This window comes from Thermobia domestica, chromosome 7 (genome assembly GCF_964235325.1).
Source record: "Thermobia domestica chromosome 7, izTheDome1.hap1.1, whole genome shotgun sequence".
Classification (NCBI taxonomy): Eukaryota; Metazoa; Arthropoda; class Insecta; order Zygentoma; family Lepismatidae; genus Thermobia; species Thermobia domestica.
Genome location: NC_137460.1, coordinates 146,311,347 through 146,336,458, shown reverse-complemented (window position 1 = coordinate 146,336,458; position 25,112 = coordinate 146,311,347). Strand labels below are relative to the sequence as shown.

Sequence of the window (25,112 nt, the reverse complement as noted above, 5' to 3'; positions counted from 1 at the left end):
TTTTTTTCTCCAACATCATATCGATGTGCTGTCTTGATACATATCCGTTAGAACTGATTTGCAGATGAAGTAACCAAGTTTTGTGGCCAAATCCAAACTATCACTTAACTCAGTATGATGTCCTTATTCCGTAGAAAATACGAAAACTCGATTTATGAGCCGTTCAAAAATTGTGTGGCTCTTTCATCCAAAAACTAATTATTGGTCAAGATCGCAATCTTTTGATGCATTTTTTAGATCACAATTGAAATTCTTGGCCAAGATCACATTTTTTTTTTAATCATTCCTAAAATTCTTGTTTCTACATGGACTACTGGAATCAAGTAACAAAATAAGCAATTTCGTAGAGCTTAGCGTCTATCACCCTTCAATGCCGATAAACATTAAATTTGTAAAAGTTGTATTCAGACTATTCTATTGTAGGAAAGTTCTGAAATATGTTAGTAAATCCTACGTTGAAATTATTAATCATTTACCCAATAGTCTTAACTTTCGAAGGGGGATGTAAACTATGCGCGAAGAAGTTATTCTAACATTAATGTGATCTTCAGAAATAAAAATGATAAAAATCAGCTTTTAAAGCGGCTTAATATATTACTTATTAGTGTCCTAACCCATTACAACCATTTACATGTGTCACAGCTGAATTCTTCTTTAAATGTACTGTAGCAAACTTAAAAGTGTCAATGATTGTACTGATTTTCTGGGTTCGTTTGCTTTGCAGATACACAGGTCTGAACTGTCAGTATCGTATCAATGAATGTGACAGCCACCCATGCCTTAATGGAGGAACGTGTCATGATCATATCAAGTACTATACATGCCATTGTCCGTATGGTTATACAGGGAAGCACTGTGATAGCTACGTGGACTGGTGTGCAACAGATCCTTGCACAAATGGAGCAACATGCAAGCAGACAGAAAACATGTATCAGTGTATATGTGCGGCTGGATGGACAGGAAAAGTATGTGATGTGGAGATGGTTTCGTGTAAGGATGCTGCGATTCGCAAAGGTAAGATTGAGTAACATGTTGATTGTATGGCTGAGTAGAGAAGAACATATTAAATCAGGTTGAAGTTAGTAGTATTATGTAACTGTATTTTGTCTGAGAGGAAATCCACAGGTTAAAAATATAATATATTAGATGAGGATATTTTCTTTCTTTCCTTCATCAACATGAAGGATGCATTGAATATTAGTTATCTTGTCTCTGTAGGTTAAAAAAAAAAAATGGATATATTGCATTTACATTACGTACAAGTAATAAGCGTGACAACTGAAACATTTTAAGTGTCTCGTATATGTAACCGATATTAAACGTTGATGGAGAAGTTTTATTTTTTCGAAGATATTATCAGACTGCAAGAAGACAGTAATGCATTATTTAATTCGCTATCACGACATAACAGCGACGTGAAAATAGTGTAAATCGTCGACATAAAACTGTGATAGCATGCGAGATAGCCCGCGCTATATTTTGCACATCTGTTTTCAGTTCTCTTTGTAAAAGTAATGATAATATTAATAGAATACACTTATAAAATTAATGATAAGGATATATTACTACATTTTGTAAATCAGAAAGAAACTAGTTCTGTAAGTCAAAATTTGGTATATCTTAAAGATGAATCTGTTATCGTACGTTATGACCAGAACTGAACTAAAAGATACTTAGTAATATCAAACTCTAACCTCGAGCGGCATGAAAATAATTTGAAAGACATTCTAAAGCGTTTCTCCGATCGTGTATTATAAATAATGTAAGAATAACATTTCGAATGTACCTTGTTAATTAAATGTAATTATCAAACTTTGGATAATACGCATGAAACACCCATGCAAGGTTTGTTATATGAAACGATTAATGGACTAATGGAAGTAGTATATTCCTTAATATAATAAAGTTTACTTAAAGAACTGTTAACTTGAACTTGTAAAGAGTGAAATACGAAAACTCGCTTCCATCAACTTAACGGTATTTCCGTAAGGATTGTAGATGTTGGCCCTAGTTGCCCAAGAAATCTAGTATTTTATTGAAGGCGGTATTTTTGGTTTGTACTACCAACTCCTCGATATTCCTGATGTTTGGGATACCAGTAAAATTACATAAGTGATCTTTAAGGTAAACGTAGTGTCAGTTTTGAGTTTCTAGCTATCTGTAAGAATTATTCTTATTACTGAAAATAATAAAAGTATATTTGGAAGAACCGTGTAGTTTGGTAAATGTTACATAACTAGAATTAGCCACCGAAGAGACGAAATATAATCTTCGTGACGAGGTGCGGGACAAGGTAGACTTCTTCCTTATAAATAGACACATTTTCCTAGACGAGGTGTTATTTCACGACACCTTTTCGAAACGAAATAACTTTTAACTCTGTCTCGTAGGTAGTCCTATACACAACATCACCAGCGTAACCAAGCACTTTGTTATTGAAAGGAAATTGTCAGCTACACACTCAGTATTACATTATGTTCTGCCTATCGTAGATGAAGCAACAGACATTCTTTTAAGACATACTATACTTATAGATGTTTGGATATTTGAAACTTATGCTATATTTTATTGATGCTTGCAAAGATTGCTTAGACATAAGATTTCTAATTTTTGTTTTTCTTTAAATAATTTCAGGCGTAAGACTTGAAGATTTATGTAACAATGGAACCTGTAGAGACATAGGAAATAGTCATTGGTGTCAATGTCTGGATGGCTACACCGGAAGTTACTGTCAAGAGGAAATAAATGAATGTGATAGTGCGCCATGTCAAAATGGAGCAACATGTAAAGATCTGGTTGGGTCATACTCTTGTAAATGTACACCTGGATTCCAGGGCCAGAACTGCGAACTGAACATAAATGACTGTGATCCAAATCCGTGTCAGAATGGAGGTACGTGCCATGACATGGTAAATAGCTTCAGTTGCTCTTGCCCACCTGGAACTTTAGGAATAATATGTGAAATCAATGTTGAAGACTGTGAGCCTGGAGCGTGTCATAATAATGGCACTTGTATTGATAAAGTTGGGGGGTTTGAATGCCAGTGTTCTCCAGGATTTGTCGGACCGCGCTGTGAAGGGGATATTAATGAATGTCTTTCCAATCCATGTGTTGAACAAGGTACACAAGATTGCGTACAGTTGGTTAATAATTATCATTGTAACTGTAAACCAGGTTATATGGGAAGACATTGTGAGGCAAAAGTTAATTTCTGTGATAGTTCTCCCTGCCAGAACGGCGGGATATGTACAAAGAAAGAGAATGGCCACAGTTGTGTGTGTCAAGAAGGATTCTATGGTAAAAATTGTGAATTTCCAGGCTTTAATTGTGACAATAATCCATGTCTGAATGGTGGCACTTGCCGTAATCATGAAATGGGCTATTATTGTAATTGTCCTCCAGGAGCTGTTGGGAAACACTGTGAGCTTAAATCTCGCAATGAATGCTACATAAATCCTTGTCAGAATGGTGGAATTTGCCAGGAGGGTGTCGGTGATTATATTTGTCATTGTCCTCAATATTGGTCTGGAAAGAGCTGCGAGCGCTACGACATTAACTTCAAGGGAGGCACTGGCAGACCTATCGGACGACCACCCATCACTTTTGAACCTGAGAAAGAGCAACAAATTTGTATTGATCAGAACTGCAAAGAAAAGTCAGGTAATGGACACTGTAACGAAGAATGCAACACATATGCTTGTAACTTTGACGGTGGAGATTGCTCGTTAGGCATTAATCCATGGAAGAATTGTACGGCTGATATCAACTGCTGGAAGGTGTTTATGAATGGGGAATGTGATATGATTTGCAACAATCCCCAGTGCCTTTTCGATGGAAGAGACTGCGAGAAGAATCTTGGACAATGCAAGTAAGTACTGGATGAGAACACTTGTTTTTATTTTTCGTAACTTTCAAATGACATCTTTTCAGTTTCAGAGAAATAGAAATAGCTTAAAACATACATAACATTCGCTTTCCATTGGTTATTTGACATTTACATAAAAACTGGCCTCTTGTTTCAGCAATGTCCTTTAACTTTTAGTAATGATTCAGTAAAATGTTAAGGGCTGATTAAGACTAACAATTCTGTTCGTTATCTCATACAGGCTTTGGAGAAGCGTCATTTTTGTGAACAAAACTTATACAATATTTAACAATGTGCTAAACTTCGAATTCTCTTTATTTTAAGTTTAATTTAAAATCAAATTTGTTTGTACTTTTTCGTGCTAAAATTCATGTTAAGTCTGTCAAATGAACGTAGTTAAAAAAAAAAATAAAAAGGAATAATAGCTTTTCTTATTACCAGGAGAGAAAATTACATTTTTTTAAAAAAAATAAAGTAGGATATACGTGTTTTTTTTTTTTTTTTTTTTTTTTTTTTTTTTTTTTTTATATCAGCCAACGTGGGGAATGAAGGTGGTAAACATCTTCCTGAAGTGGGAACATAGGTCAATATGACACCTTTTAGCAAGGACATAACTAGCAATGCACAATCGGATTTGCTTGAAATTCCTGGAGCGATCAAAAGTATTACATACATGTTTATATATATATCGGCCAACTTGGGGGATGAAGTATATTGTGGTAGATAATGGATGATAGGATCGGTCAGTGGCGTACGCAAGGAAAATTCGATTCCCCCGTGAGCAAGGTATGAAAAAATAAACATTTCACACACTAAAATTATATGACCACCCGCACATTAAAATTATACAAACACCTGAAATTATTGACCACCCACTTGACGAACTTCTGTGTACTCCACTGGAAGCAGTAATTTTGAGGCCCACAAACCTTGAATCAGAGTGTTGCTTAAATATTCTTTCAGATATATCGTGGTAGTATGAAGTATGTAACATGTTGCTTTTGGATCTAAGAAACACTCATGTAATGGGGCTACCAGTTTGGACAGAATTTTCATTGAAGACTGTTGGAATATCACACTTATCTCTTCCAATTTACTTTCAGTATAAACTCAGAGAGCCTTCTCTTCTTCTTCGTGTCATAACATTCTCTATTTCACAGAAGCTTTTAATTATACTAAATAATTGTTGAACTAGTAGGAACAGGCGAGTCAGAATATATATAACAAAATTTCCAGCTTTCTTATTTGCACTGGAGATAGCATATAAAGGCATTTCCAATACTCTTTAAGCAATAAACTCCCTCAGTTCTGGTGAAAATGACATGTTATAAATTTTCACAACACACTATAATCCAATGCCACTTTTATGCTCTTGATATTACTAAGCATGTAGGAAACGCCATACGATTTGAAAAACTTGCCGTGCCATCTTTTGGTAAGCTCTTGAACTGGTACGAACGATTTCATAGTTAACGAATCTGATGTAAGTGATAATTGGATAACCTTTATTATCATATGTTCTATGGTTTCTACTGTCTGGCACAATATAGATCTACATAATACAAATAAGCTTGAGATTACTGAAGATAAATAGGATTTGTAATGAAAACAATCTAAATTAGTTGCACTGATAATAATAGTATGATTTCTTACTATGTTTATGTCTGTGTGAAAACGTAATCAGAGAAATAAATTTTGTTAACGATTCTCCTAAAATCGTTCATCTTTATTATTTCAGCCCCATTTATGATGCCTACTGCCAAGAACATTATGCAAACGGTCATTGTGATTATGGGTGCAATAATAAAGAATGTAACTGGGATGGTCTTGATTGTGAGACTCTACCACCATCAAAAGCAGATGGAGTGATATCCATGGTGGTTCTAATGGACATCCAGATGTTCCGGGAGAATCTCGTTGCATTCTTGAGATGGATGGGCCACTATCTACGAACAACGGTGCTAGTGAAGAAGGATTTGATGAACAATGACATGATCTACTCTTGGAATCCGTCACAGGATCCAACTTATGATGGCAGTGTTCTCAAAGGTGTCATTGTCTATTTAGAAATTGACAACCGGAAATGTAACCAGCATGAAGAGTGTTTCCGTACTGCAAGTGAGGTAAGTCTAGTTTTGTTTCAATGGTACATTTGATGTGATGTAGTTGTTTGGACATGAAAACTGCTCTTACAGACAGCTGTAATCTTCATTAATAACAGGTCATCATTTTGAGATAACTTTTACTTCTTCTTAACTGGAAAGATTGAATACCATCATATCCAAGTGTGATTCTTATATTAAAAATACTTATAAAATCTTAATAATTTGTCTCACACTGTACAGCATCCACAAATTCCGTATGAGTTACCTGTGCCTGTGTTTTTTTTTTTTTTTTTTTTTTCCTTCCAGTTTAAGTAATTTGTATAGTAGAATGTTACTGTCAATAAACCAGAAGCAAATTAATTGTTTGGCTTAGTATAACATTTAAAATAAACTTTTTTTTTTTAATGTAAGTGCACGAATTTCCATATGTAAACACACAAGGTGTTAAATGAACTGTACCGACAAACTATAAGGTGTGATTCCTTACCTCAAAATAGGAGAAAAAGTTTATATGGACCTGGAGGAAAAAGTGCATACTTTCAGAGCTAGGGCTGTCCAAAATCATGAAAAAGCTAAATTTCAAAACGCGCTATTTGGAATTCGTGAAACCGTGGAGTCGCGGTCCATATCAGCGCAGTTCAAAAATGCATATTTTATTGATGTGCAATGGGTGTGTAAGATATTTTTTACGGGTATTATTCCCCGACATGCTCCCAGCAGAATTCTCAGTGACTGCCACTCCACGGTTTCTTGAGTTCGAAATAGCGTGTTTTGAAATTTAGCTTTTCCACAAATTTGGACGGCCTTAGCTCTGAAACTATGCATTTTTCCCCACAGATCGAAATAAACTTTTTCTCTTATTTTGATGTGAGGCATCATCTCTTACAGTTTGTTAGTGTAGTTCAATTACACCCTAGATATATATCAGTGAGGAGTTAGCTCCAGAAACGACACATAACCAAAATAATAACTTTCGGGAAATAAGTTTTAAAGATCGCGTAGAATTATTAATATATGTTTATTTAAAAATAATCTACTAGTCAAGGAAATGAATATTATGTTCTTTTTACATAAAATGAATCTAATATGTATGGATTAGTCTTGTTTCTGTCGTGATATAATGCATGTTTTGCAAGTTGTTATATTCTTGTTCTATAGAACACCTGAAACCTAAACAACATATAAGATCTTTGTGAGGTATTGATTGCAGGTACAATATAATAAGATCTTATATCGAGATGCGTAATTCGCTCGGTCTGTTCATTATTTTAAACTCCTTCAAAACTACCGTTGCGAAGGATCTTCTTTTAAATGACTCGATTTCTCTTTATGCTGACTTGAGATAACTTTAAAATGAATTTTTGATACACATTTACCTTGGTTACGTTTACCGTTACTGTATAGCATCAAACTTCAGTCGGTTTGCTTCGGATTTATTGTAGTTTCCGTAAGAAGTTCATTTGTTGTGCAGTTTGCAAGCCAAGAATGTTAAACTTCTTTGTTAGACGTTCTATACGTTCCAGTTTAAAGTGCATTACTGTTCTTCGGTCACGCTCTTCCAACATTATTTCAAACATATTTGACAGCTGAAAATGTCTGTGCAACTCGCAGTTTTCAGAGCTAGAGGGGTTGGCATGTCCTGTATTTCTGCTGTTCTCTTTCACTTCGTCCGTCCATTTGCCCTTGTTACAGGTTTCTTTCCAGCAAGTTCGGTACCATTTAATTATGGTTCTAAATACTAGTCTTCTAAGTTAGACATACATATACACCGTATTTACGTACTAAATTGCAGATACATTTCACACAAAGATAAAAAAGATGTATGAACGATATCTTACGCTTTTCCAATATTGATTAGTTCAAACAGACAGGACTACTACCAGACACAATAATTGAAATATTTCAAAGATTTTTACATACAATAGCACAGAATAATATGGCGGACCTCTTAAAGCCATAAAAAGGGCACATAACGGTATATGCCCATATTGGAGCTAACTCCTCAGTTATATGTTGTGAACAATTTCTGGTCTAGAATTTACAAAGATATGTTTTTAAATGCATCATAACTTCTGAATATGTTAATATGTCATTTATATTTTTGTTAATAGGCTGCAGATTTCCTGGCAGCAACTGCCGCTAGTCGCTCTTTAAGCCCAGAATTCCCTATATACCAAGTAAGAGGAGATGGCTTTGGACCTCCAGGAGATCAACATCCTCAGAGTAATGTTACTTATATTGTGATTGGAGGTTTCGCCATTGTTCTAATTGGACTGGCGATCGGAGTGTTGGTGTCAACTCAGAGAAAGAGAGCGCATGGCATCACTTGGTTTCCGGAAGGATTCCTGAGAAATAACAGGTAAGATACATACAGTACACATTTTCCTTATACTGACATTAGTATGCTATTGTAACTAACTTCAGTTCATTTTATTCGAGTTTCTTTAGATAAAAATTTACGAAAATTTATGTAGAGTTTATGAAAATTTCGTCAACACCCTTTTCTGCAACTCAAGAAAATACACTACATACATTATTACGAAAATACAGTGCCTCCTTGTTGGAACAGTGTTAGTTAAGCAATTGTTGTAGGATCCGTTAAGCGCCCATAGTATTTTGCTACATGTGGAATATTATGTATTTCTTGTATATGCTATTCTGTAGTTATTTAGAAAAATATTTTGTCATAATCAGAATAATGCTATTTATACAAATATCTTACAAGTAATTCCCAAAAAGCAAAACGGTATGAAATATTCTATACACCATATTGCCATGCATGTTATTTATATTGTAATTAATAACTTTCGAATTTTTCTGACATGGTTTATTATTTTTTTTTTCTGGCTTGTTTTACCGTAGATAAGTTAGTTTAGACACTTTTTTTTTTTTTTTTTTACTTTGTTTTTCTGAACTTGACACTTTTTTTGGCCATATTCTTGCATGTTACTCTCTCTTTTCGAAATTATATTGTAGCCAAAAATGATTGTTTATTACATTTACTATGTGTTGAAATTTTAGTGGGTAGAGATTTTGTTTTCCCTTAGAAATATAGTTCGATCATATAAAAACATATAACCAGATTTTTACGTAACATGTGTGTTAAACAAAGCCTGAGAATGAAAGGTGAGTTTAATTTTTAATCTGCAAAAGAATTACGTTTGTCCTAACTTTCTTTTAAGTCATAACAATTCGAACCGTAGTAATTACTAATGAAATATGACGAAATATCAAATTTCTTTTGTGTTTTAGTCAAATTTTTAATCATAATGTCTTAATCTTTACGACAAACTTAATTTATATTTTAGTGGCCAGCGTCGACGTTCAAGAAGAAGAGGTCCAGATGGACAAGAAATGAGAAATCTGAACAAACAGCCATCGTCAGGGTGTTTAGATATGGATGTTGGAGAAATACCTGGCCAAGGACAGTGGTCAGACGATGACTCAGAGCTACCCCCACCGAAAAGGCTTCGATCGGAAGTTGGATATGGAAGTGACCACACTGTGGTAACAGATTATGACGAAGTGGAGCCTAGAATGTGGACAGAGCAACATCTTCATGCAGCAGATATCAGACATACCGATGGAGCCATTCTTACGCCACCGAGTGTAAGTATTTTGACTTGTTTGTTGCTCAGTATTCTTGTTTAACAGCGTAGATTGTACAGTCATCATAATTATTGTTGTTTCCTCATTGTATTGTGGTACGTTTCTGATAATTATGCACTTAAAAATAAATAAAATATATTCAGAATATGCGAGACTCATTATAATTCCAGTGTTAATTACAGAATAGTACACTTAAAATGTTAAGTGATCCTAGCTTTGTAAAATGTTGTAATGCATTCCTACATTCGCACCTGATTAAATTTATTTAACGACAGTTCGCAACATGCCTTTGTGGGAAATTGAAAACATGGAACATAGAAACAAATTTTAATGAACATTAATCAGTTCCCCACATCCTGTTCTGTAAATTACAAACGAATATAAACACTGTGAAGCATTAAAATTCCTAAATGTGCTTTTAAGATGTGCAAGCAGGCATTTTCTGAAACCATAGCAAATATGCATTTGCATTTAAAAAATACAAAATATTTACCACTGGTGGAAAGTTACTAAAAAATACAAACTAGGTTCAGTTTAAATGAAGTTGATTACACGTGCTAATTTTGTAGTATGAATTCGGTTTGGTACTAAAAACTTTCGCTGAATGATTCATCAGATAAAGAAGAAGAAGAAAAAAAAAAAAGAGTTCGAAAACTAGAAAAGAAAATAAAGGAATGGAAAGTACCACAATGAAGCGTTCAGGTGGTCACTGTTTTAATGCAGCCACTGTATCTTCCAAGCATTGTACAGTACTACCCGAAACGTAATCATATATGTCTTGTGTGTGTATTTTTTTTAAATAGGTATATATATCAGGCATATTCCGTAGGACTTTAGATGCTTGTACTTTTCTTCTTTTCTTTTTTTTTCCACATACCTCACACTTCCTAAAATGTATCATCGTATATATATATATATATATATATATATATATATATATTTTTTTTTTTAAGGATTAAATTTGACAATTCTGTGAGCAGTGTTACAAACTTTATTAAAAAGATGAAGTGAAACACTTAAAACTGACTTGCACATTGTTACACATACGGAAGACTTGTTACATCTTTAGTTCTTTTATGAAGAAGTGGCCGTAAAAACAGTTCTGCATAAACAACTGGTGTATCAGTTTTAGAATCCCTGCACTAAAAATGCAAAATGTATTTTATAAAGGAGTTTTATCTTCATGCGAGTGGTTTAACCGGATAAACAAAATTACAGAGTAAATGGTCGAAACTGTACAGAAAAACTCTTACAGAATCAGTAATTGTTTCACTTCTCTCTTTGATAATTAGATTATAAATGCGTCAATCTCTGTCTTTAAGTAAATACTATAAGCATTGCGTGTTCCTGTCTTTAATCATTAACATGTTAACCATATTAATATACTTATTTGTACGTGTTGGAGAAATGAAACAAACTGCCCCTAAAGTTTAATATGGCAGTGCTTTTAACTTTTTGAATTCGTTAACTGTGGATTGAAGTGTAGATTTGCTGTTCGCATCCTCTACACCTGACTCCTCAGTCTAGTAATCCTACTCTTAGTTAAATCATACTGTAAAATTGTTCATCAAACATGATGGTAATAAGATGTAATTACATAACAATAGCAATTCGTAATGTGTGGCAATAAGGCTGTAGTAATTTTGGAAGCAACATTTAAACTTGATCAATTGCTGTTCAATAGTTGATCGTTTCCGGAACCATTTTATTGTATTTCAAGTGTACCGTGAATACTTATGCTTCATTTTCATTTAATAAACGTAGAAACCGGAAAATAATATAGTAAAAATGATAATTCCCCAGTTCGATTTCTGATAGGCGGGGATCGGATGGACACGTTTCCATATGCGATAACTGGACAAAAAGCGTCAGTTTCGTAATTGTATTGTGTGCTCCAAAATCAAAATTTAACAATATTTTGTGGGAATTTCAGAAGTCAATAGCAACAAAAATAAAGTGACTTTGTTTAGTTTTATACTTAATGTTGAAAGTTTCTTCTTCGTGTTTATTACATTTTGATACAATGTTTATCAGTCAAAATAAGTTAAGAAATTACGGATATCATCAAATAATATCAAAAGTACTCGTATGTTTCAACAGTTCCATTATTGCCAATACTTATGAATTATAGTATCCAACGTCACGGCATGTGTAGTAATCATTTCTTTAAAGAGTGTATTTTAGTTAACTTTGAAATAAAAGAGTTTGTACACTAACAGGGCTCATCTTTTCCCACAGGATCATCTCAGCGCGTTTCCATGGAACCCCGTACTTAAAATGGTTAGTCCTTCATTAATACTCTTTACGATTTGTATTATTGGTGTTTTATGAACAGGGTATCCCGAAAGTCACCATCAAACTCCCGCAGAACAGAAGAAAATATAAGAAAATGTTCGGCAGCATGATAGCATTAATTGTATTAAACTAGTTTCGCGCCCAAACCTTCGGCCTGCTGTATACTATAGGTTAAAATCGTGTTCTAGTTTGCCCATCAACCAACATGACGTTACACAGATATTAATGCTCAAATCTATTATGGTTACGGCCTTTGTCTTAATAATAAACAGTAAAGTGCGTTAATGTTCAATATTATCAGTCACTATGTATTTTGAAGTAATTAAATGCAAACAATATAGTTCAAGTTGCAGTTAAATCGTCACAATAGATTACTTAGAAACATATAAATATTAATGCTTAAATATAAATATGCATACGGTCTAATTTGAAATAATTCAATTCAGACACTACATCTATCAAGTTGCAATTTAATCGTCACGATAGTTTAAATCGGCAAGTGCCTGTACGCTAGCGACATCTGTTAGCAACAGGTAGGCTAGCAATAACGCACTGAGACGTTTGCCGTGAAAAATAGATTTTCATCTACACGTCCAGTATTATTGGATATGTTTACACACGCATGTAGCTCTACTAAAGTTTACTGATTGTCTTATATGCAAACATTGCACGTACTTGAATTTCGAATATTAAGGAACACAAATTTTGTATATCTGTATAGATATAGTAATTCCATTAGAACTTTTAGCTAAAACTTCTATTTCATGGAATAGTGACTTTAGGAGCCCCTGTATCATAATTGTGATTTGAGATTGTTGATACCTACTTTATATACGTACGCATGTATGTGTGTGTGTGTGTGTAGTATTCTACTGTCTCTGTACAAACTCAATTATCCATTGCGTGTAAGTAAGTTATGTTGATTTTATCTATTGCAATTTTGATTTGTAGGAGGGTATGGCAGAGGTTGATGCCCGAGGCCCCTGTGGAATGACGCCACTAATGGTAGCTGCAGTGCGTGGGGGAGGCCTTGATACAGGAGAAGACGAAGAGGAAGACAGCACCGCAGCAGTGATTGCTGACCTTGTAGCTCAAGGAGCTGAGTTGAATGCGACTATGGATAAAACGGGAGAAACGTCCCTTCATTTGGCTGCCAGGTACGCACGTGCAGACGCAGCCAAACGATTACTCGACGCAGGAGCGGATGCAAACTCTCAGGACAACACAGGAAGGACGCCTCTCCATGCGGCAGTAGCAGCAGATGCTATGGGTGTTTTCCAGGTGAGCAGGGTAAAAATACATTTAAGCGTAGTTATAGTCATTCGTCTCAGATCGTGTTTGGACATACCTATAACGCATATGCATCCAGATGAAAGCATACATATTATGATATAGTAAATAAAGCGATTGTATCCAGACTACAATTATTGAATCACTGCACTGTACGTAGCTGAACTGCTGTTGAACACCGTAAAGAAACAAGGAAGACATCAAAAAACACGGAAACGTACTGAAATTGAAGTAAGCAAAATTGTAGTATAAAACGCATTCCATTTTCGGACTTTTTCTTATAAAGGAAAAGGAGTGCGTCTTATGCTGGCAATTATGGTGTATAAGTACGTGCACTATTTTAATTTGTGGTAGACATTTAAAACTTGTGTGTTCTGAAACGTCAACTGGAAATGGAATGTAAAAATGTACGTTTTATGAAATGCTTTATATTACAGATCTATACAGATTGAAAAATAGTATTACAGTTTATTTGAAATTCTGGATACAGAATAGAGTATATTTTAATGATTTCCCGAGTAAAATAGTTATGGTTTTAATCTCTTATTCAAATTGTATATATTAAATATACAAGTCAGAGTGATAAATTTCATTGTTGATACGTTTCTGTAGCATTTGTGTGCATTTAGAAAACATGTGCCGTAAACGAAGAATCCTGGTAAGAGAAATGAGATGAATGAAATTTTGTAACACGTCTATAATAGTCAAATATTTCAATTAAGTAGCGTATTTATTCATGTAAAGAATATTCAAGAATTCCTCATAGGATTCTTAATTGTGCTCTTTTCTTCTATTCAACAAAAATTTTGAAATATAGCAGTCTTTTTTTTTATTATTATTATTATTTTTTCATTCATGTAAAATATTAGACCTACATATGAGTGCGTATTGTATATTATCAGCATTTATATTTACGATTGTTCTTCTTCACAGATACTGTTGAGGAATAGGGCTACAAATTTGAACGCAAGAATGCATGATGGAACAACTCCATTGATCTTGGCTGCTCGACTAGCCATTGAAGGAATGGTTGAAGACCTCATAAACGCAGACGCCGATATCAATGCAGCAGACAACAGTGGAAAAACGGCGCTGCACTGGGCTGCAGCAGTCAACAATGTGGATGCAGTCAATATTCTTTTGGCTCATGGAGCAAATAGGGATGCTCAGGACGATAAGGTAAACAAAACATTTAGCACGCAAGCTTCTAATACGTATATATACACCTTCACCCACAGTTAGAAACAGCAGACCTTAAGAATCTTCACCACGGCAAAAGTAACCTACTGCAGATTTTAGTTTTTCTGCAATATCTTCAAAACAAGTAAAAATAATCAAAAAGCAAACACGTAGTACACTAGACAATGTAATTTTGCATTGATAACTTTACCACTACTCACCTATCTGCCTTTGGTGTGCCGCTACTTACAGAACTCGCAAAAAATGCTAAATCTATCAACAGTTGCAAATCGAAAGCCGATAGATGAGTTCTGGTAACTGTATCACATGCAAAATAATATTGTCTAGTACGTCTTTGCTTTCGAATATTTTTATTTGTTTTGAAGATATAGAAAAACTATAAAATTAGCGGTAGTTTAATTTCGTTGTGGTGAAGACCCTTAAGTCTAGCTATATTTGAGGTTTTAATGTGTCATAGCAGGTTATTATATGCAAACAGGCGAACATTTGTCTCAGCGTACATTGATATCATCGTGTTCAAACCACGACCACGCGTTATTCATAATTTAATTATCAGCAGTAAATGAGGAATCCCTTCTAATAACTTCATACTTTCTAAAGATATGGGATTGCACATTAGAGGCTTAATATTCTTTATTCTTATTTATATACCAGAAATATTGAATATCGCCAAAATTATGACTTCTATTATGTGGAAACTATCTGTTAAAAGAAAGTTAAATGGCTCATATTTCATCTTCTCAGTAAGGTAGAATTTCGTACTGAAATATCACAACTGTAAAGCCAATCATTCTATTAGCAACTTATTATTCAGATTCGAGAGGGAGCCAACACATTCCAGAATTTTTCTCCGCAGCTGTATAATCATTTTACATGTTTCTTTTTTATTCTTCCTTATATTTAGCAAACTTATTCATTCTTATGTGACTGGGTGAAAAAATACACAAAAAATATGAAAAGTGTGTACGATACATGATATTCAGTTCGCCTTCACATTAACAATCACTTTGGTTAAAACATGTAGCTATTAGTAATAAAGTTAAAGAATCTTAAAGTGCATGGAAATACTGTACCTTGTATGCTCAAGATGGTTTGCAAGTAATTTTTTTGTTTTTCCAAAGTAAGTAATTATTGTCAGTTGAACTAACTTGTAGTTTTCTTATAGTGTGGGGATTATCATGACACAGGAAATAGTTTTTTAGACTTCGTGTTAAAGAGCCGTCAAGTTTTACATGTGGAGTTGCTCTAACAATCAGCTTTCAATTTTCTTTATGGCAATCTTTTTTTCTTTCTTTGTTTCTTCAGATTCTCTTCTTTTCTTCGTTCCCATCATCCCAAAGCGTCTTTGATTCAAAATATCAATAGTTAATTTCTGAGCAAAATATTTTTCAAAAGTGATTTTAGTTGAATTAATTGAATGTTGTAGAGTAGGGAAGCTGTGTTACTTGAAGGTCTCTGGTGGTTTTGACAATCAAAAGTTTTAGGTTTGATTTCCAGCTTCAGTCATGTCAAGTACCCAGCGTGCTTATTACCTAGGTAATAATTTTTCAGAAAGAAGCTGCTTGATACATATGTATTTAGTTCTCTACTAAAGAACTATAGCAATTATTTTGCATGGGTTTGCTAGTACCAATACAAATCTAAAAGCAAACTATTTCATCAAGAGGGTGTCTGTTGGTCTCGAAAGTCACGAAAGTAATGAAAAAGTCACGACATCAGAAAACGGTCATGAAAGTCAAGAAAAAGTCACGAAATTTAGCTTTTGGGTCACGATTTATTTTATCTGTATAAAATCTGTAAGTATAGACTAAAAAATGTTCATGAAAACGTCAAAATTCACCACCAAAAATGTCTATGGTCGGCTTTAGACGCTACCAAATTGCAAGCAAAGCACGCTTCTACTGCATGCATGAAAATTCGGCCCAATTCGCATCCAAATTGGCTCTTGAGAATGTGACTAAATTATATGGTTTGGGAAAGAAAAGGCCCGAAGAAGTCACGAAATTTCAGTTTGGAATTTTAGTAGACACCCTAATGAAACATTGTTGCATATCTGAAAACTATCAATATTTTTTCGCATTTTATTTGATTTTTGACTTACATTGCCGTGAATTAATAAAACATAATTTCTGTGATATAAAATTAGGTACTATTGGTAAATGGTTGCATATTACAGGGGTTTCATGTAAAATATGCTACAGTCACCTTGGTTAAAATCCAGAAATATATTTTATTCTATCAGTGTTGCTTTAAGTTCCAACCTCCTTTTCTTAGAGAGGAACTCGAGTATACCGTTTTAATTTGTTAATGAAAAATGATCATTATTACATTAACACGTCTGAGAAAAAAAAAGGTTTGAATCCGTAATAGTACTGACTTTTACACACAATAAACTCTTAATTTAACGAGCTAATTGGGGCGAAAGGGTGTCCGAAAGTCGCGAATTTTGTTATAATTTAAAATGTTGAATGTACACAATACATTCAATAAACTCCTTATGATCGTGTAGTAGGAGAGAAAAAAAAAAAAAAAAAAAAAAAAACTCAAGCTTCAGTGCTTTTGTGTTGAATGTTGTTTCTTAATAACTGAAGATCTAAACTACTTAAAATGTTCATAATAAGGCATCACTTTCGGATCTGAAAATCTTTCTGAGCTCCCTCGTGGCTAAGCGCTTAGCGTATACGTGCCTTTGTCGCGGAGTTCATGTGGTTCGATTCCCGGCGGGAGTTGATGTGGTTCGGATTCCACATTAAAATGTAGGTCCACGTCTCATATAACCTCGCTGCTGAAAGGAACGCCAAACAAAAACATCAAATTAAATCAAAATCTTTCTACGAATGCGATAATGGTGTAATTTAGGACTAGACACGACCAAGTCTTCTTCATAACATTTTCTTTCTTCACCTGACTAAGAATCTGGTAGCCTTTAATCACTGTAGTGCACGTTTACCCAGTTTTCAATAGCAACCATGTGTATCAGAAGACTACAATTCGCTACAAAACACAGTAAACGCAAGAAGATCGGAACTGACGTCTCAAGCTACGAGCGCGCACGAATTATGACGAATGTACCCGAAGTTCTCCGTGTACGAAATACATTTTCTACACTAGTCAAATTCTGTTCGTTAAATCGTAGGTTTACTGTACATCGTAAATAAAGAGAGAAATATTTAATGTGAACAGTTTATTAAAAAAAAAAAAAAAAAAAAATAGACATTTGTTTAATTAAAGTTTACAGTTTGTTTCAATGTTCTCATTTTATAATACATAAAAGGAAAGGAAACACTACAAGACAGTTCTTAAAACAATATATCCTTCTCACATGGTGAAGCAAAATTTGTGTTTAAAAACGTGCTTTAGTACGAGTCAAAAGTTAACACAGTTAGTGTGCTACCGAGTCATGCACGAAAAACTGCCGCTTTCCAGCATAAGTCTGAACCAAGTCAACATGGTTTTCGTACTGGATAATCCACAGTAATTGCAGACAAGTCATGTGTCACTATTTCATTGTTGCAGGCAGAGCTTTTCAGGTATATGTACAGACCGCGAAGCGGGCCAGTTTTTCGTGCTTCACCTTTCACTATATTCTTTATATTGTTTGACTTTGAATGTCTTTCTTTATATTAAAATTTGATTATTTATAATAATTAAATAGTTTTCATCTTAAATAACCAATTTTAATCTTATATATATATATATATTTTTTCTTTTTAAGGATGAGACTTCGTTATTCTTGGCTGCAAGGGAAGGAAGTTTTGAAGCATGTAAATCGTTGCTGGATAATTTTGCTAACAGAGAGATCACGGACCATATGGACAGATTACCGCGTGATGTAGCTCAAGAGAGGTTACATCACGATATTGTTCGTCTGTTGGACGAGCACGTACCACGAAGCCCACAGATGGTAACTGTCATCCCGAATGGGGCTCTTCTTGGATCTCCAGGTCTCATCACGCCTCCCACAGTTATTGGATCAGCTGGGAAATCTTCGAAATCGAAGAAGAGACCGAAGTCAAGCATCCTGAACGACAGCAGAGGACAAAGTGGATCTCCAACAAGCCCCGATGGGGAAATCGGGGTAAAGAGGAAACCGAGCACGAAGAAAAAGAAACCGGAAATACACGATGTTCAAAGTGTGGAGAGTACGTCAAGCCTTTCTCCTGTCACTTCGCTGGAATCTCCGCATACTGTAGGCAGTCTTACAGATGGCACTCCTAGTCCATTCGATAACAGTCTTTACAATGGACATGGATTGTCAATGCAACACCCGGCGATGCAGAATCTTGAGATCCCATGCTCTGTTCCATCTAAGCAGCCGCCATCCTATGAGGACTGTATCAAAAGTGCGGCGTCTATGCAGAGTTTGCACACTGTGGGCATCGATTCTGGAGCTTATGGTGGCTTTGGGTTGGCACCACATCAACAACAAAACATTGTGCACCAGAGGCAGACTTCTCTACCAGCGACTGGTGTTAATAACAATTCCCATCCTAATACCCTTTCTCCGCCGTACAGCAATCAGTCAACGCAACATAGTCTATCTCCTCCTCACAGTGTCACTTCTAACTACACCATGTCTCCACCTACTAGCTACACTGGCTCTCCACCTCAGGCACTCAATTCTCCCGTGAAATCACGGCCATCGCTTCCAACCTCTCCGACCCATATCGCTGCTATGAGAGCAGCTACGCAGCAGAAACACGCTGCGTCCATCCAACAAAATGCCAATGCCCTCCAAGTCGGGTTTGATTTTCCGCAGGAAATGCAACTCTCATATACAAATATTCCCCACAATACTTTGCAAGGACATCCATCAGCTCAACAGCAGTACTATGCTCAATCTCACTATTTGACACCACCTTCTCAACACTCGCATGTAGGGCCAGAAGCTACGCCCCAACACATGATACAACCACCAGAGAATTTCCCAACTCCTTCCCCTGAATCTCCCGGACATTGGTCATCGTCTTCTCCTCATTCGAATTCTGATTGGTCAGAGGGGATTTCCAGCCCTACAGGACCTTCAAACATGTATTCAGGAGTACCGAACTCAAAACAACCTGAAGCGATTTATATATAAATGAACGATGAAAGCAAAGACTGTTTATTTATATCCAGAGACTATAAATATAAAAAGAAATTATAATTTACGTGCAACATCTCAGATGAACTGTAGTGGAGTGTGCTGTAGTGAATGTTCACGAAATTACGTGTAATGATGGTGTTAATAAATTGACGTTCATAAAGTGTTCAAGTGATGTAAAAGTAACATTTTCTAGTGATCGTAGTGCCTTTGAAGTGTGCCTACCAGTGATGATATGAAACTAAAAGTCTGTTACAAACATATATATAAATATATATATAGACATAGACAAAATGGATTATGTACGGATTCATGTTACACAAAATATTTTTATACACTATAAAATACATTATGCTCAACTTAGCGTGTGTTCTACAAGAACATGAGCAGTGACAGAAGGTATGAATTTTGAACTTTTATTAGTAAATATGTGCCTTCTGCATTTAAATGTGACTGTGAAGAATTTTGCCAATGAACAAGTATTGAACGTTGAATGAACGTAGTTGATAATAATATTAATAATATATATTCAATAAAGTGACAAAAATATTACCGACTGTTGCTACAACGTTAATATCTTATGTGAATATTTAAACTTTTAGTAAAATGTACAAAGACATAGGCTAAGTTTTATACTGCACTTTAAGAATATAGAAGGCCCTTGTACTTACGGAGAGTAATGTAATGGGGCTGTCAGAGATGCTATGTTCCAGATCTTATCTTGTAATATTTTTTTTTTTTTTTTTTTTTTTTTTTTTTTTTTTTTTTTTTTTTTAATGCTTCTGTGTTTGCAGTATTACAAATCGAAATCATTTTGTTTCACGTTTAAGTCCAAGGTTTCTGTTCATGGGAGTATATATGGTTGTTATCAGTCGGATGTTAGTCTTGTATATTTAGAACTAGAATGGTAGCAGTGTATAAACAAAAAAATTGAAATCTCCTGGAATTAGCATGATGTGTGTGTATATACAAAATTTCTGTAGATAATCCACCATATTAATGTTATTTCATTTCACTTTATCTTATTTTATTTCCTTGTATTTTTCAATGCAATTGTTGCTTTCCGTGTTCCTTCATCATGCTAACCAGATCATTTCATATATTTGCATCTCTGTCTTAAAGTCCTATGAGAAATATCGTGAACAAGTGTCAAGCTGTGATATAAATATATATTATATATATATATTTGTATATGTATTTTATTTTGACAAAAATCGTTATAAAATATAAAGTTAAAAAAAAATGGAACTGAATTGGGAAAGATGTGGTATAATCTACAGTAATAAGAAGACAAAACGTAGATATCTTCTTCCTACATTTACGTTTTGTTTCCAAAATTATATTTTTAGGTAATTAATCTCTTGTCATAAAACAAAACTCCAAAATCATGAATGTTGTCCCTTCACCTTTCTGTTCCAATGTGTGATTGCCATGTGAAGTAAGTAATAAGTGCAAAAAATCATTTCGTCGTATTTTATTTTGCATGAAGGAAATTGTGCGATTGAGGTGCTTCATGATTATATATCACATATCACAAAAAATATATATATATATTCATAAGAATACGTAATGTTGTTAGTAGACCATATGTATGTGTGTGTGTGTATGTACGTATGAGAAATTCATCATAAGTGTTCAAGTTCTGGTGTTTTTTTTTAATTTAAAAAAATAGGGTGAATTTTTTGTTGAGGAAAAAAAAAAGTACACTAGTTTTCAATTCATATAATTTAGCCCTTCGAATTAAAAAGAGTACATTATTATTTTCGTGTAACTCTGGGGCATTCATCTTATCATCCCACTATTTTCGTCGCTTTCTTAGAACCCACCTGTAATTTATTGGTGTATTTTTTTTATGTAGATTGTATCTCATTTTCAGTCATTATTTCTATAAGGAAACGAAGACATTTTCGAATTGGTGCTCCATTTAAATAGCGATCCAGTGAATGAACAGCAATAAATATGAAATTGATAAGCAAACAATATCCGAATAAATATAGTTAAGTCTCAATCGTACAGATTGAACTTTTATATGTAGAACATAGGTGGATTGATTACATAAACTAGAAATTACTGTTGAAAAATTCTCTAAGTTGCTTTTTTTACCCAAAGAAGAAATTGGTGTATTTATTTTGTCTCTAATAGTTAATTAAAAAACTTCACTTATATATTATTAGTACATGTTACTAATCTGGCCTGTATAGTTTCCTTTTATATATATATATATTCGTTAGATTCATGATCGTAGATAGAAATAAGGGCCTGTATGTATATTTTGTACATACTTGATAGTGTATAACTTTCTCAGAAATTTTAAACAAAGATCTTTGGCAACAGCTCGTTTATTGTTAATTTTAAATATAATTATATCGATATAAATATGTATATGAAGAGACAGATCTTTTATACACTACTATTTTACTGAAGTTTTTTATATATATAAAAAAATAGTAATTTGAAAAAGATTAGTGGATTGGAAAGCTACAGATATTTTTCTGATAACTTTGTGTACTGTTTTACGAGTTGAATACAGTGAAAATATTGTGATAAAAAAAATTCCATCATTAAAGGGACCAATTTAAATAAACATTCAGATAGTTTATGTATTCGAATTGTGCCTTACAAAGTAATAAAATTCATCATGTATTTTAGAAGAAAGAAAAAGGTTACAATGTATACCGATAGCGTTTTGTATTTATTATTGAAAGATAGAAATATATTTTATAATGACTTATAATTGTGCTGTGTGTTCAAAAAAATTATGTAACATTCCAAAACCATTGATGAAAATTCGGTTGAGTTGGTTTTGTTATGGATTTAAGAGAAGAAATTTATGTTTTGATTACATCATGGAATCTACAAATTAGAAATTAAAACAAACAATACCTATTTATTTTGTTTCTACTTAAAGTTTGTTAGTACAATTTCATTTTAAACTTACATTTGCAATCGGTTGAACCCATTTTGATTTTAAATACTGGAAATTATGTAAGAATATCTACTTACACAAATCTCTTGGTGTTTCTTTTGTTCATTTTTTTTCACATTTTGTATAAAAGCAACTTTCATTGTAGCCCTTCTGTGGGTTGTGCATATGATACTTTGTATCGTAGTTTAAAAATAAACCATTTTTATGATATTTAAGTATGACTTCATTTTTAATTGTTATTATTATGTTAGGTTAAGATTTGTCTTGATACATCATCTTAGAAATATAATTCACTGATTTAATCTTTATAAAATCCTTGAATCATACTCTGATTCATGACCACATATTGTCATTTAGCATGTACTTACATGTCATCGAATGGTATTTACATGTATCTAATTAATTCAAAAGCGCTATTTCTCCCCCCGTTTTATTCAAAACATCATATAGTACCGTTTACATAGGAAAAACACTGTATTACAGACTATACCAGTTTGTGATGTGGAAATTTGTGTTTGATTCAAAGCCAACATATGTGAATTAGTAGTTTTTTCATAGAGTTATTCGTCTCTTGTTTTATCTGATTATTCTATGTTCATGATTTTTATTTATTGTGTTTGTTTATTATATGTGTACTTGAGCATATGAATGTTTCCTTTGACTTCCTTTTAATTTCATTTGGTTTCCTTTCAATTAGCTGATAAATATTTCTTTTATAGTAGAAAGGTTTTATCTGATACGGGATTGGTGGAGAAGGCCGATCCGAGGGAAAATTCTGAGAGATACCAGTCTGACTTTGTGCTCCCTCGTAAAGAATGCGATCAAAATTTCTCTGCTTCGCGTAATCGTACTTCTACTTTACTAGCCGCGCAAAATACAATTGTTCTTTTGCCCAAAGCAGGAGGCTCTATTACTTCGGTACTTTACTTTCAACTTTCCTGAAATTTATGATCTTCTGCTTGTTAAAAATTCATAAGAAAACCGTTGGACTTAAACAAATACAACATGAAAAATATTTAAACCGACATTGCTGAGAATCATATGTGGGAGCAGGAATTAGAATTAGGAATTAAATATGTGGGTTTACGGCATATGTTAGCTTGTTACGCATGAGGGATGACGTCTCGCGGTGATTTCTCTACCCGGGAGAAATGGGAAGAGAAGAAAGCGGTCTAGGACCATTATGTTAGAAATCATCCCGGCATTTGACTGATGTGAATGAGGAAAACCTTACTCAAGGTAAACCTGAAAAAGCTTTTACACTTTTTTGACCGTTTCTTCACTGGGAATCGAACCCGGGACCGCTCGTACAGAGGCAACAGCGTTAGCGACTACGCTACGCGGGGCCTCCTGACAGCAAGATAAATTTTCTAAGAAATTGCAGCTAAAACATCAAACTTGTATTTTAATGGGCTTGTGCTTGGCACTTTTTTCTCGTGTATGATATTGAGTACCTCATTTTCTATTGCAACGTTGGTAGTTGATTTAGATGTTCGTGTGAAATGAAAGACCTGAGGTAGTTTATTTTTTATTGATTTATTTTAGTGTGGAAGAACTTTCCTGCTTCCATCTGATACTGGAATGGTTAACATTTTTAAGCCAAGGAGGATATTCAAGAAAATGTCAGTACATGAATTTGAGGTTATGTAGGATAGTGCCTTCTCTGGGCAGCACTTACGGGGCAGTATTGGTGAGAAAAGCAAGAGCTCTTCAAGTAGCTCATTTCTGTTGATATCACTCGTCTTTATGGGTCAAATCAAGAGATTGATACAACACCTTCTAAGTTCACTTCTCCACTTTTGAAGGCTGAGGGTATCATGCAGAAATTTAAAGTCATCACTAATTTTTTCATTTGTTCAGACCTTTCTGACATCGAATCGTTGGCTGTTTAAAACCAACCTTGTACGCATACAGAAAGTAGATCTTAAATAGAATATTCACTGTTAATCTCATCAGTCATACTTACTCTTTGGCCGCTGTAGCTTAGTGGTAGAGCGTTCACCTCTGGTGCATGGGGGTCCTTGGTTCGATACCAGCTCGCGCCAAGTGAGATTTGGTGGACAAACATCGTGTGCGTCGGTTTTCTCGGGGTTCTCCCGTTTCCTCCCGACTTTCTTCATTCCATCATTTTTCATTTATTTCTCGTCATTACCGTCTCCTTTAGCCTAGATGACGTAACTGTGTGTTGTAAAATTCAAGATTTCATTTTTAAAAAAACTCGTACTCCTAAATCCATTGTAGATCCTTTCATTTAAGAATTATCACATAGAAGACCATCATTGATTGAACTGAATAGCTGCCTGTGAATGAAGACTGCTAAAATTTGAAAAAGAAAAAAAAAACGGTAAACATTCTCACTGTATCACAACGTCGTCTTGAAATATCCTTCAATAGTCTTAACCTTAAAATGTTGACAATAAGTTTGCGGCCGTACTTAAAGTATGCGTGAAACACCCAACGAATTTTTTGATTTATTGTAGATTCACATCCATGTATTAGAAAATTAAATATTCACAAAAAGTAACGATAATAATTTATAGCTACATTTCTTCCTTTTCAGAAATCTCTGATGTGTTGGTAGAACAAAAGTTCGTTTTTGTCAAATCTTTTCCTTTTAAAGTAGTTCTTGCTTCTGAAAAAAGGTTTTGTGCTTCAGAAACTAACATTTGAGCAGATTGAAGAGCCAAAAATAAAATTTATGCAAATTGGTCTTCTTAAAACATTGTAAATTATTATGAA

The 25,112-nt window shown here is 34.2% G+C and overlaps 1 protein-coding gene across 2 annotated transcripts in view; it reads left to right on the top strand.

Moving 5' to 3' along the window:
* Window positions 1-22,588, top strand: part of N (neurogenic locus Notch protein) — a 174,477-nt gene extending 151,889 nt beyond the window's left edge. Inside the window, exons 12-20 of one of the 2 annotated variants that reach the window (XM_081765366.1) lie at window positions 725-1,014; window positions 2,635-3,868; window positions 5,604-5,988; window positions 8,082-8,329; window positions 9,279-9,579; window positions 11,818-11,859; window positions 12,826-13,155; window positions 14,098-14,343; window positions 18,080-22,588. In XM_081765366.1, the coding sequence (XP_081621492.1) occupies window positions 725-1,014; window positions 2,635-3,868; window positions 5,604-5,988; window positions 8,082-8,329; window positions 9,279-9,579; window positions 11,818-11,859; window positions 12,826-13,155; window positions 14,098-14,343; window positions 18,080-19,444 (4,441 nt within the window). In that variant the 3' untranslated portion in view covers window positions 19,445-22,588. The remainder of the gene's footprint in view (window positions 1-724; window positions 1,015-2,634; window positions 3,869-5,603; window positions 5,989-8,081; window positions 8,330-9,278; window positions 9,580-11,817; window positions 11,860-12,825; window positions 13,156-14,097; window positions 14,344-18,079) is intronic. The other variant, XM_081765367.1, reaches the window with a different exon arrangement.
* The last annotated feature ends 2,524 nt before the right edge of the window (window positions 22,589-25,112 follow it).